General features: G+C 53.6%; 1 protein-coding gene across 2 annotated transcripts in view; it reads right to left on the bottom strand.

Annotated features, from left to right (window-relative positions):
• Window positions 1-13,335, bottom strand: part of vwa8 (von Willebrand factor A domain containing 8) — a 37,016-nt gene that overhangs the window by 8,744 nt on the left and 14,937 nt on the right. For both annotated transcript variants that reach the window (XM_061821952.1, XM_061821954.1), the window contains exons 22-38: window positions 12,704-12,779; window positions 12,475-12,610; window positions 12,252-12,371; window positions 11,774-11,979; window positions 10,620-10,771; window positions 8,462-8,570; window positions 7,741-7,885; window positions 7,265-7,452; window positions 5,712-5,831; window positions 5,579-5,643; window positions 5,350-5,475; window positions 4,953-5,050; window positions 4,267-4,418; window positions 3,994-4,186; window positions 3,834-3,915; window positions 3,356-3,560; window positions 199-307 (exon numbers count right to left, since the gene is read on the bottom strand). In XM_061821952.1, coding sequence (XP_061677936.1) covers window positions 199-307; window positions 3,356-3,560; window positions 3,834-3,915; window positions 3,994-4,186; window positions 4,267-4,418; window positions 4,953-5,050; window positions 5,350-5,475; window positions 5,579-5,643; window positions 5,712-5,831; window positions 7,265-7,452; window positions 7,741-7,885; window positions 8,462-8,570; window positions 10,620-10,771; window positions 11,774-11,979; window positions 12,252-12,371; window positions 12,475-12,610; window positions 12,704-12,779 — 2,282 coding nt within the window. The remainder of the gene's footprint in view (window positions 1-198; window positions 308-3,355; window positions 3,561-3,833; window positions 3,916-3,993; window positions 4,187-4,266; window positions 4,419-4,952; window positions 5,051-5,349; window positions 5,476-5,578; window positions 5,644-5,711; window positions 5,832-7,264; window positions 7,453-7,740; window positions 7,886-8,461; window positions 8,571-10,619; window positions 10,772-11,773; window positions 11,980-12,251; window positions 12,372-12,474; window positions 12,611-12,703; window positions 12,780-13,335) is intronic.

The raw sequence follows: 13,335 nt of genomic DNA, 5'->3' as shown, positions 1-13,335 counted from the left end.
TCAATTTTGAATGCGAGTCTGCGCGCACCTGAGGCAGTCCCGGGCGCAGCCCGGCTTATCGGGCCGAGCGCTACAGAAAACGCTCGTGATGGAGTAACCCATTACTTTGAATAAGAATTTGTACACATCATCATGTCCAAAGTTGCGGTCGCGTGTGTTTGGTGCTAAGACTTGACCGGCGCGTCAGCTCTTTCTCACCTGTGCCGCCCGCCCACTGGTTTCCGCCCACGTGGGGCGCATTCCTAGCGTCCACCTTGCCGTGTTTCGGAGCAGAGACGTCCAAGTTGTTGTCCCTCTGGACGGTAATCTGAAAGGAAAAAGTCATGAATGGCAAATACGTCAGCATGTCGTGGATCTTAAGTCGAATTGTCGCGCCGGCATTCGGCAGTCCGGTCCATCCCCCCCCCCCCCCCCCCCCATTTCAATCGAAAAGAGACCAATTTAAAACTTCATCAAGTGATTGTCATATCGCTGTGGACGCTTGGAAGTCCCTGCAAATTTTTTAAAAACAAAATGTGTCTCTTGGCGAGGTTGCAAATCTGAAAAATAGTTCAGTTTGCAAAAATGTCTCATTCAAGAGAATTTATATATGTTGATAATGTGGCGTTATGGGCTAACTGATTGCAGAATAATGTCCTTCAGGATTTCCTGTTCAAGAGCAAAATTTGTCCAGGTCCTGAAGTAGCAAAGCAGCCCAAGAGCGTCACCGTTTTTAACTCTCGCTACGATGTTTGTTCTTTTCCTGAAATGCCCGACGTAACGACGCACACGCCTTCCAAAAGTGTAACTTTCATCTCCACGGACCATCAAATATTCTCACCAAATTCTTTGGGAATCATTCAGATTTTTTCTTTTGGGTCACGACGGTTCACCGAAGTTTTACAAACGTAACACTTTGCAGATGCCGATGACTTTATTGCTCACGTGTTTTTTTTTTGGATTTTGTTGCAGCTTTTTCAGATCTTTCTGCCCATTCCATTTTGTCAGGGAGGTTCCATTTACCGGAAAATCAATTCTCAATTGAACGGGTCGGGTCGGGTCGGGGTGTGGGGGCGGCATTACATTTTCCACATCGGGCAAGTTTGAGATTTCCCTTTAATAATGAAATCATTAGAAGAGACCATTTGAAGAGCTCTCGGGTTATACTTACGGGTGTGATGACGTTACAGCAAGGAAACGAACATTTTTTGACAGCGCAGCACCGATTCAAAGGCTTTGCACTCTTGTCTGAGAGTGTCAAGCACTTCTCTAAAAATGGGCCAACAAGATCGTCTGCTCTGGAGGTGAGCGGCGAAATGGAAACGGCGACGTGAGAAGTAGACGTAGAGTCCGAGTACGATCACGTCGGGCGCAGTCAAAGGTTGTTTGCGCAAAGCCGACGGCGAGCCCGGCGGCCATCTCGTGCCGAGCGACTGCTGAGGAATCGGCGAGCGGTTGGATGATATTTCCCCGACAAAATTTGTTACTGTCCTATCAACTGACGACTGAATAAGAAGCAAGCCTTTCTTTTGTCCACGAGTTTGAAAACGCCATCTGTTTTCCCTAGCGCTTATCCTCACAAGGGTCACGGGCGTGCCGAGACCCATCCCGGCTATTTTGGGGCGGGAGGTGGGATACGTCCTGAACTGGTCGCCAGCCAAGACATTCAACTTTGCTACTCTTGAGGGACTTGACTTGACTTTTTACTTTCTGCAGCGGCATCAAGCACCCAACAGGGACTTTTTTGTTGTTGTTTTTTTTTCACCCCCTCACAAACGTCCCATTTTAATTCGTACAGAAGCAACCCGTTGAGGAACTTTGCTTTGTTCTATTCTGATTTCTACGGCAGCCCGTAAAACCCCAAAAAGTGATCGCCCCTTCTTGGCCAATGTGACCATTTTGTCTCCTGCGCAACGCCAATAAAGTTCATCACTAAACGTAAACCGCTGCACTGCGGCACCAAAACGTTGCGTGGGTGTGAAGGTCGAAGGGCGTTTGCGAGATGCCGCCTCAATCTGCAGATCAAAGGCCTTGCATCCTTTCATTTAAGATGGCTTTCCTGAGAAACAATCCAAAAAATTCAGATTGGGAGCTAAATTGAGCGTGCTTAAGTAGCACCGCCACCCGGTGGTGGCCAGCGACATTACGGGGGGGGCCGCATTGCGCAATGCACGGAAGTGCACTCAACTGGGGGGGGGGGGGTGTACGCTGTCAACTGGTCGCCAGCAGTATGGAAAATGGTGGCGGGACGGATGCTGATATATATATTTGAATATTTTGACCCATGTGTGAACTGCAAGACCGTTTAGCTCTGACCAACCAATGAACCAATGAGCTCATTAGAGGGACAGCCAAAGCTGGATGTTTTGGAGACAAGATTCGAGAGAGCAGACTTGGATGGTTTGGACATGTTCAGAGGCGAGAGAGTCTGAGGATGTCGGTGGAAGGGTGCTGAGGATGGAGCTGCCAGGCCAAAAGAGCGACAGAGAGGAAGACCAAAGAGAAGGTTGATGGATGTGGTGAGGGAAGACGTGAGGGCAGTTGGGGTGTTAAGAGAGGAAGATGCGGGAGATAAGACCAAGATGGCAAAAGATGACACGCTGTGGCGACCACCTAACGGGACAAGCCGAAAGGAAAAGAAGAAGAAGAAGAACCAATGAACCAATCAGAGGACGAGACAATGCCGACATCCATCCTGAAAAAAACCCACAACAAAACAAAGCCAGTGCTAACCATGTGTAGAGTGCGTGTCACGGGTCAGCACTCCAGAACTTCAGATCCGATTACAAGGACGCGACAACAACCCACGGCGGTTGACAAAAAAAGTCAAATACAATTTAAAAAAAAATAAGCCAACACGGATACCGCACGAAGACGCACGCTTGCGAAATGAGGACAAGACTGCCGGAAAGAAATGTCCACTTTCCAAGCCGCTTCTCCTCACAAGGGTCACGCGAGGGCCGGAGCCCACCCCAGCTAACTTTGGGCAAACTTGTGGGCGGACCACACCCCGAACTGGTCGCATTTCACGCCATGCTGGCCCTGACTTGCCAACATGCACAAAATGGAACAAAAAAAGCTGCAGCTCGCGGTCGGTCGGTCGGTCGGTCGGTTGTACCTCGACTTACGGGCCGGAGCCGTCACACGGCCGAGCTCCTAACTCAATTCCCGGGTGTGAATCAAATCCATTCTCCATCCAACAGTAGCCGAGCAAAGGAATTGGAAAATTGAACCGTGACAGCATTGAGAGTGGCTTCAAAAGGTCAATGAAGTTGGCGTTGGCGTGGCCCGGCGGGCGGGTCAGCGGGCGCCTGGCGCTTCTTTCCATTTGATTGAAAGTAACTGCCGACGCACGAAGCGCAAATTTGGTCTTTACCTGAACGGGGCGGCCGTCCTCGGAGCCGATCATCTTCCTCCAGTCCGTCAGCGATCGCCGCAGGGCCTCGGTCCCGGTCTCCCAGAGCCGCGCCCGACCGCCCGCGTCCACCGTGATGACGCCGCCCGAGGCCAGCGGTGCCATCAGCACGCCCGTCTCGGACACCTCGGACAGCCACTTGGTGTAGGGCGACGTCGACTCCGACCTGGCGTTTGGGCGGACATCGGGTCGACCGTACTCGGCAAATGCGTGAAGCGCCGTTTTGGCGAGTACTCGATACCGAGTTCTGATGTACGATGTCATGACGTCGCGCAACGGTGATGAAAGTGTTTGATTTGAATGAAACCGAAGCTCATCAGAGAAGACCTGGCTTGACACGGCTTGACTCGGACCAGATGAGAAAGACCCATATCGGATGCTCCACTGATAAGTGAGGGCGACGCGCGGGCCCGCAATCCGGCGGCGGCGTCTTCCTTACCTGGGGACTGGAATATATTTGACTTTTTTCGAGGTGAGATCCGTCACTTCCAGGTAGGCCGCCGCCGGCGGAGGGCTGCCACCTGCGGGCCAGACGGAAGCGCGTCACACGGTGCGCGTCGATCGCGCTCGGGCAGGAAGCCGGCGGGTCAACCGGAGACCTTCGGGGTAGAGCTCCTGCAGGGGGACCTCGCTCGGCGGGAGGGCCCGGACCACCTGATTGGCCGACAGCAGGCTCGCACAGTTGCTTTGTTTGGTCGCGGAAGTCCGCAGGGCGCCTCGCGGGAAGGCGCCGCCGGCCTCCGTCTCTGAGGGTTCCGCCGTCCTCTGGAAGCTGTAGACCTCGTTGGGAGACTGAAGAACACGTTAAAGCTCGCGAGAAAAGGTGCCGGGCGATCCCGCTTCCCATATTTGCAATAGTCTTTTATGTTCACCGTGAGGTCCGGGAAGCCCACAATGACTCGCGCAAAGGCGCCGGCGTCGGCCATGACGCGATTCGGGGAGACGATCTTTTGGCCCAGGGCGGAGCTGAGATTCTCGTCGGGAAGCTGATCGCACGACAGCATCTGAGGCGCGCGGCTGTGGGCTGGAAAAAAAAAAACACAAGCTGGCCATTGTGAGGCGGGAGACGCTCGGTTTGCGCGGCGTTCACGGACGTCTGGCGCCCGTCGACTTCTATTCCAGTCCGGGGGAACAAAAAACAGACGTTTTGATTGAGCAATGTCTGCACATTTCGTCGAGAGCCTTCCGTAGACTACTGACCTGTGGAAAAAAACGGTGACTTTAGGAAAGGTTTAACATAGACGCGGACACGCCCGCACCAGAATTGGGAATCCGGCTCAGTTTGGCTCACAGAATCTGTTCTGTCACGGAAATGATCAAAATACTACCAACTCGTCACCATTTGTGATTGCGACACTTGCGCTTTTGAACCCGTCGGGGCCTTGACAGGCGCTCGCTCGTGCACCGCCGTCGCCAGCTAAAAGGAGAGCCTGAAACGGAGATTCTGGTTCGAAACGAGTCGTGGTGACCGTGGGAAAAGGATACCGCGACCCAAACGGCGAGCGAAAAGCCTCTTCTTGGGTTACGTCATCACGAAGCAGATGCGGCGAATAGGTACCGTGGCCCGAGCCGACGCCGTCCTCGCCGACGCTGTGCAGCTGACACACGCCAGAGTCCTCGGCCGCCGCGTGCGTGGGCTTGGTCAGCAGGAACTTCCTGTTGAAGGACCGAGAAGAGTCTCAGCTAGGAGGTTTGTCGAGGCAGGAGCCCAAAAGTTGAAATCAAGGAAAAACGGCGCAATGACGTGCAATTGGATCCAAACGCAGAGCTGATATCGAGCGGCATAGCCTCCTTTGCACAATGTTTGGGGAATCCGCTGCTGCGATTCGTCCCGACAAGCATATTTTTGCGACAATGCCTTCAAGTGAGTCGATTGGCCCTTTGCAATTCTCGCGTCGGTTCAAAGAGATGCGCGGCAAAACTTGGAGTACAAGGAAAAGAAGTGGGTGGCATACTTGTTGGTCTTGCTCTCCACAAGGAGCCAGCGGTCCTCCGCCACCAGGAAGACCGACTTGAGGTTGACGGGCAGGGAGATGGTGTGGACCTGGCCCTCCAGCACGTCCAGCACCTCCAGCCGGTTGCTGTCGCCGCAAAGGGGGGGACACACACACACACAAAAAAAAAAAAAAAAAAAGTCCCTCACTCGGCGTCTACAGCCCGCCGATCCGTGGGAACGGGTCTCACCCGTCTTCCTCGTAGAAGAGGAGCCAGTTCTTGTGGGCGAAGTCGCGGCACATTTTACGCTCTCCCTACGACACATTTGAAAAAGCATCGGAGACGGCCCGGGCCAAAGGCGGCGTTGCCGGCGGACGCTGACCTGCGCTTCTCCAGCGCTCCACCAGCGAGAGGCTCTGCCGGGGCTCCGCTCTACGTCCGGCGACACCACGAGCCGGCGCACGGCGCCCTCGTCCAAGTCCACGTGGAGGACCGCGTTGCTCTGATGGCGGAGACGAGACGGAAAGGACGTTCGCAAATGGCAGCGGACTAACAGCGGTCTTCATTGGACATTTCAAATGCAAATCCACGCTTCCTAAAATAATCGATCCCTTCTAGCGAGACCGAGGTCGATATCTTTGCATGCCTGACATCTGGAAAACACGGCAACATCAATAAACGTGCCGATCAGGAGGGCTCATCTGGAAAACATCAGAATGCCCAAGGTAGTGGGAGCCCTTCTCCTACGACAATACGCTGCCATCTTGACCAAAAAAAATACTTTTAGGACAGAAAATGCACACCACCGAGTGTCCCCGAGCAACGGAAGGTCGTGCCAATGATGGGAAATTGACATATTCTATCATACGATCCTTTCATTTTGGAGTTTCTGATCATTTTCCCTGCAAATCACTCGCCGTGATATGAATCCCTCCCTCAATATAAAAAAAAAAAAAAAAAAAAAAAACTCAAATATTTGCATTTTTTACAGTTCACTTTCTGACGGGCATTTGATCTGCGCTAGTTGTCCACTTGTTAAACCTGCAGAGGGCGCTACAGGCAAAAGTTAACTTTTCGACGGCGTGATCAGCGAGCCACCAGGCAGGCTCGGTGTTCATCTTCAACTGCTTGGACGAGAAGTCGTCGCCGCGGGGAACCAAGCATCACCCTTGTTGCCGTGACATTCCCGACTCGCAGCCTGCAACTCTTGGGGCGAGGGGATCCCCACACATTTGCGGTGTAGCGCAAAATGGGCCAAATCCAGAGGCCCACCATGGCATTATGTGTCGGCCACTTGACAAAAACTGACAACTTTTGGCAACTGACACGAGGCCCGGGGAGCACTTGTGGAGCCTGCATTTTGCGTAACAGAAAAAGTCTTTGCGCATGCGTTTCCCGTCCCAGGGGTCGCGACCCGCGCATGAACTTTACTTTGTCCGGGCAGATTTACGACCATTCACCACAAGAGTATTTTTAGAATCCCCGCCGAGCCCGACAGCTGTAGAAAGGCCAACGCACGCGATCCGTTTGTCCGACACGGAGGGACGTCATCGCCCACAGCGTCCGGCTGGCTTTTTCGAGACGCTCGTCTAGTACGTGGTTTTCCTCACAGAAGGCTTCATCCTGGTCAGAGCTCGGCCGGCGTGCCGAACGACCCGCTCAACGGAATGCGCGATAGCCTTGACCTCAAATTCGGGACAGCTGAAATCCGCGCCAAGACCGAGACTTTATCTGCGGCCTCGTCGCCAAAATTCAAATACTAATAACAAGGCATTTGACACAGTACATCAATACGAGTACAAATACAGCGCGGCGTACGTCGAGTTTGCTTTCGAGGTCAGCGACTCCGGCGTAGAGGACTGGAGACCCCGATAAGAGGTCTCCAGGTCGCCAGCCGAGACTACCGAGCGCGAAGGCCGCGTTTTGAGTGCCGACCTGCGTCTCGTGGAGCACCACCTGCCCGTCCAACGGACCCCCCAGCGAGGCCACGGTGACGAACGGCTGCCGCGCGCCACGGATGCTCCGGGGGAAGACGTCGTGAAGCTCCACGCACCGAATGGTTTCTGCGCCCTCCTTCATGGAGTAAAGCGTCACCGGGTTACACGTGGCCACGTGCACAGTGTCTGCAAAGCAAACCCGACGCGTCAAAGCGAGGGCTTCCTGTCCAGCGCCCCGATTTCGGCGTCCCAGCGAGGCGGGAGTCCAGCAACAAAATCGACATTCGTTACAGATAGCAGGGTTGGAAATATTTTGGAGAATAACGCTGAAATTAAATCATTATCCCCATCGTCTGGACGAGGCCAAGGAGTGACATTTTGTGTGTGTGCGCGCGTGTGTGAGATTTGTTTTTCCATTTCCTCCTTGATTTAGGCCTGAATTCATAGCCACCCCATGAAAGATGGACTCTTTACCGGCGGCGGCGGCGGCGGCGACGTCGCAGACGATGTTGACCGGGCCGATGGGGATCTGCCAGCGGGCTTTTTCCTCGCTGAAACTCGTCGCCCGGCTTTCCTGCCTGCGCCAAGGATGAGTCTGAACTCGCAGGTAGGCGGGGCCCTGCAAAGGCGACAAACGCAGCTCACGAGTCATCCCATTCTTCCTTCAAGGGAGCGCATGACGGAAAAATGACTTTTTATCAGAAAACAAACAAACAATTTCTGCGAGCTTGTTGTGGGCCGGATTTACATAACGAGCCCCCCAGCGGTGCTTCTCTGAGCAGCACCGGCGGGGAGGGGGGCGCACATCCGTCCGGCTTTGGGTCAGGCGTCCACGCTCACATCTGAGATGAAAATGATGGAATTGCATCAGGCCACCATTCAGTTGCTGGATGTTGACGTTGACCACAGGAAGGAAACTAGAATGGGGCCGGCCGTTTTTTTTTTTTTTTTTTTTTTTTTGGGGGGGGGGGGGGGGGGGAGGGGGCACCCAGATGAAGCTGAGGAGGTCAGGAGAAGGATTTGTGGCTGTCAGAAGGTCAGTATCGACTTTTTGGGCTGCTGGGACTCACCATAAGAAGGAAAACGGAATGAGGTGACCCACTGTGACCCCCGTATGATGAGCTCCAGGGGCTGGGCTGGGCTGGGCTGCCCCCCCCCCCCGGAGATAAAAAGCCTCCTTTTGGGCATTACTCACCTTGACGTCAATGCGGTGCGTCTCAGAGGGACACAGCAGTTTGCGCCGGGCGTTGCCCGTTTGGTTGACGGTCCAAAATCCGGTCAACTTGGCTTCTGGCAGAGGCAACCTGGGATAACAGTTCAAAGTCAACACGTCGCCACGTCGCCAGGCAAAGCGCAAGTCGCGATGAACACAAACAACTTTCCGCCATGCTCCCGACCTTTATAGGAAAACGAGACCAAATTTTGATTCGTACTTGAATTGATTGAATGCCAATCATTGCAAAAGCGCACACCCCCGCCTATCACTGCGGCCACATTCCAAACTTTTCCGCAAAAGGCTGCGAAGAAAACGTTTTAGCCCTTCCCCTGCGCGCCTCGAAAACACACGTCGTGAAAAAACATTCCGTCAGCTTGTGAAAGTCTGGGCGCGATCTGTGGCTGACAGCAGGTCCCGCCCGCACCAGTGCACTCGTTCAGTTTTTACCATTGAGTGCTCTGCCCTCCTTGAACGAACGCCTTCCAAGTGTTTCACATCTCTTTTTGTTTGGCCAGCAGATGGACTACGTCGACAAATGATTACTTATACGGTGTCCCGTTTCCAAGCCGCTTATCCTCGCAAGGGTCACGGGAGCGGCGGACGGAGCCCGTCCCAGGTAACGTCGGGCAAAAGGCGGACGACACCCTGAACCGGTCGCCGGTCAGTCGCAGGGCACATAACGGCGCCGCCGCTGTGGGCCGTGTGTGCTGCGACACCTCGGGTGAGCCTGGTGGAAGTATATGCGCACTGTCATGATTGAAAAATGAAATCCACAATCTGACATGCGACTACTACTACGACACGAACTCGTAGGACAGGTTCAGGCCTGTTGCAAGCTCCTCTCCGACTGATCCATCCCATACGCCCGCAAACCTTTTTGTCTTTTTCTGTTTTATTTTTGCAAACGCGCACGCAACCACACGGCGATCTTTCCACGCCGTTGACTTTTGAACGGCGGCTCGGCCAACCGCCAAAACCTCACGCCGTGAGCCTGCGGTTCTGCGTTGTTTGGACTGCATTGCTAAAATGATCGAGTGGAATTGGGTATTAATACTTGAACGGTACATCATGTCGTCGATGGAGGAAAATACTTGTTTCTGCCCCGTTCGGTTCTGATCGGTTCAAAATAAAACCACAGGACACCGAAGAAACAAATAACCCTAACCCTTTATTTAAAAGTGGAAATCCTCCATTTGTCCACAGTCTATTGCAAATAATAACTTCCTTCATTGAGGGTTCGACGGTGGATTTGAGAGTTTGCTGCCATGTGACAATGGCAAAAATCGATAAGGGGGTCTGCGTCGCGAACGCACACGTCGTCAAAAAGGTTATCCGTTTCTACGGTCGGGGTCAGTCAGTCCGAGTTTCTGTTTTGGGAAGGCAATTGACGGCCAACGAATGACGAGTCGACTTCGCGACCCCGCAGCCACATTTAGGCCGTCGCATTCCCCGAGTGGCAAATCAGCTTTTCGGCGTTTGCGTGCTGAACGGAATCAGCCCGTCGCACTAATGGATGTCATTTGTCTTCGACTTGCGGATGCAAAGCGAGCTGAGCTCCAGCGGGGCTTTCGAGCACTTTTAACAAAGCGGAATTTTTCCAGGGCCCACCAAGTCCGTGATGATTGGCTTCCACCCACCCACCCATCCATCCATCCATCCATCCACTTACTATCCCGCTTATTCTCACCATCTTCCGCTCTTCTCCTTGATACTCACTACAAGTCCTGACGCGTCGGCGTGAAGCACATTCAAAGGACTTTTTCCCCGCCGTGACCCACGTCGGATGCAGGCTCGCGCTTGTGTCGATTCTAGCGAGTACGACCGGACCGTCGATTATTAGAAAGCGCAAAGTCCTCCTGCGATGCGAAAACAGGAGACACGTCGCCGCCGACTTGGGAGTACGCTGAAGCCGTGCAATCCCTGACAGATGACAATCATTGCAATTCACTCGACCGCGAAGTATGGAACGCAACATGAGCAAGTCGTATCGATTTGAGGCCTCGGAAACGGACTTGCCGAACACAACATGATGTACACTGGCGTCGCCACGAGAAAAACAAAAATGTGCGGCGCTTTGAAATGGCACCACGTGTACGTGTCCCCTGCTGGGATGGGCCCAACGCGGCGGCCGTCTTACTCCTTGGCCAGCCGGACCGAGTCGGGCTCGGCTCCGACGGGGATGCCGTGCTTGTGCAGCGCCTCCGTCAGGACGTCGCGCGTCTCTTTGTTGTACGAATCGAAGTCGAAGACGTTGCGCAGCACGTTGGCCAGACCCTCGTTGGGGAATTTCTGTCGGGATGGTACGAGAAGACACGACAACCACGTACGTAAGGCTGCCTTTACAAAGATGGCCACTTGCACTCTACGCAGCGAGAGGAGTTCTTAATCATTTTGGGTTTTTTTTATGTGCAGCAAAACACAGAAGCAAAGCCGTGCAAAATATTTCCTCAAATTAAAGGCCCGCCGCACAAAGTGACGTGGCCAAAAGCATCCCGCACGCAACTCGGCGTCATTTCTCATACAAAACCCTCAAGCTAACCTATAGTGTGGGTCAGAGGTCACCAACCTTTTGGAGGTTCAATCGCATGAAGGGCGACATGATTTGCTTGCGGCAAACTTCAGAGTTAAAATACATTTCTACGACATTATTTTAGCATTTTCATTCATGTCAGCAAGTCAGATTCAACATGTAAAGCACAATAATAATCATAACAATTTGTGACCTGTGCTGACTGGCGTTGGCGACCGCTGGTGTGGATTATACGCGGGCAACGGTGGAAATGAAAACTTTCACCTCTTATCAATGTATGAGGTGAAGAAAAAGCTGCATACTTTCATTCCAATATGGTCCCACCACCGAGAGGTTGACAATTTCATTCTAATAAGTCAGGGCCACGTAGAACTGCATACAGTGGGGAAGGAACACATTCCGACCGCCTTACATTTAGGTGCATTCTTCCCCTCATTAATGTGCACGCTGCATGCCATATCGAAAGAAAGAAAGAAAGAAAGAAAAAAAAAATGTATTATTGAAGAACTGGAGATATCACACGGCCAGAAGTATTGGGACCCTTTTCTGTGACACTCATATTTAACTGAGGTTCTGTTCATTTCTTCTGTACCCCCCTTCATTGTCAGATCCCGCACCGCAACCTCCTCCAGAGCGCTAGGGACCTCAGACCGGACCGAAGGTTCCCCTCCCAACAAGACGACGACCCCAAGCGCGCAGCTCAAACAACTACTGGAGTCGCTTCTTCCAGCAAAAGCGATTGTTGGGAATCGTCACCCTACCTGGAGATGCTTGACAATGTTGACCACCTCACGGGTGGAGTACGGGTAGGCTATGGCGCCCCGGTCGGCCATCGAGCGGAGCTCTCCGAAGGCGGCAACCAGCTTCTCCAGAGTAGCGTCGGGAACCCCGGGGCCGTAGCGCTTCAGCATGGCGAGCTCCGCACGAGGCTCGGGGTTGTCCACGGCGTGGCAGCTGAAGATGTCTCCTGGGAAGACGGGAAGCCGTCTTATATGCGTTGTTGGGACTGGCACACCCGTCTGAATGCCCGCTGACTAACTCGGGCCAATGTACCCAAACACGAGGAGGACAAATATCAACTCGCCTTTGGTTGTACGAAGGAATTATCACATGGGTTATAACTTCTGGCAAAGGCGTGGATAGAGGAACAACGCCAGACGGTATACGGTGGGGGGTGGGGGGGGGGGGAAAATCCATCATTCTAGTGTATGCGAATGATTTTGCACGCAGACAGTCTACCTAGAGCCCCGAAGAAGTCGTTGCCCAGGAAGGGGAAGCCCGGCCGGTTGGCCAGCACAATCATCCTGAAGTCTTGGTGCATGACGATGGCGTTGGGCCTCTCCTGGGCGTCCGCGACATCTAAAGACAAAGCAGTGATTCAGAAGCCGCAACTTGCACATCTGCGGAGAATCGGATTCCGAGCATTCGGTTACGGCCGACACGCGAGGCGCGTTCGGCGCACCCGAGATAATCCTGCGTCCGTCGGACAGAATCATCTCTCCGCTCTCCACCAGCGCTTTGAGGATGCAGGTGACGTTGGTGGGAGCTTTGTCGGCCTCGTCGATCACCAAAATGTGTCCCGACTTCACGGCTTTGACCTGCACGCGCACATCACGGCCACACACACATAGTCCTCAAGTCACACTTGGCCCACATCAGCCTGGAAAAATGAGGGGGCGTTAACAACGGACCAGCGGCGAGTCTTCGTACGTGATGACGCCGTCTCGGACCGAAGGCTGCAGGGTCAGCGTCTGCACGGTCGTGTCCCTGCGGGGAGCGCGTGGCGTTACGCGATACAGACAAGAAAATACTTTGCGCCCTTGGGTTTGCTACGACACGGATCTTATTTCATCCTTGCGCTATTGCGGAACCATCCCTCGGGTCACGCAAGGCAAATCTTGCGGTACTTGCCGGGTCCCGGTGTAGAAAGTTTGTGTGTTGGACGCAGTCCTGAAGTTCAGTGAGTGCAGTCTGAGCGGGTGAAGGTGGTCCGACTCCCCAAGGTGAGGGAGGGTTTCTGGTTCTGTAGCCGTGCTTCATGTGGTCGAAAGCGGCAAAAGATTCTTTGGGATCAGAAAAATCCGTCTCCCGCTCACTCCGTTTGTAGATCCTAAAGATGGCCGCCAGCCCCCACCGCCTTTGTGTCCGGCGCATCCGGAAACTAAAAATATTTGATCATCTTCCCATCCCAGGCACTTTGCCTCCCAGCGGACAATCAAACGGTTGACCCGTGCTCTTCTACTTGACCCGGAAGCCGTCCTACTTTCCTTCCTGGGTGGTTTTTGCTTTTCTGAGCCACATCTCTGAAGACTTGCCATCTCCC

This window comes from Syngnathoides biaculeatus, chromosome 6 (assembly GCF_019802595.1).
Source record: "Syngnathoides biaculeatus isolate LvHL_M chromosome 6, ASM1980259v1, whole genome shotgun sequence".
Lineage (NCBI taxonomy): Eukaryota > Metazoa > Chordata > Actinopteri > Syngnathiformes > Syngnathidae > Syngnathoides > Syngnathoides biaculeatus.
The sequence above is the reverse complement of the archived record's forward strand: the minus strand, read 5'-3'. Positions and strand labels throughout refer to the sequence as shown.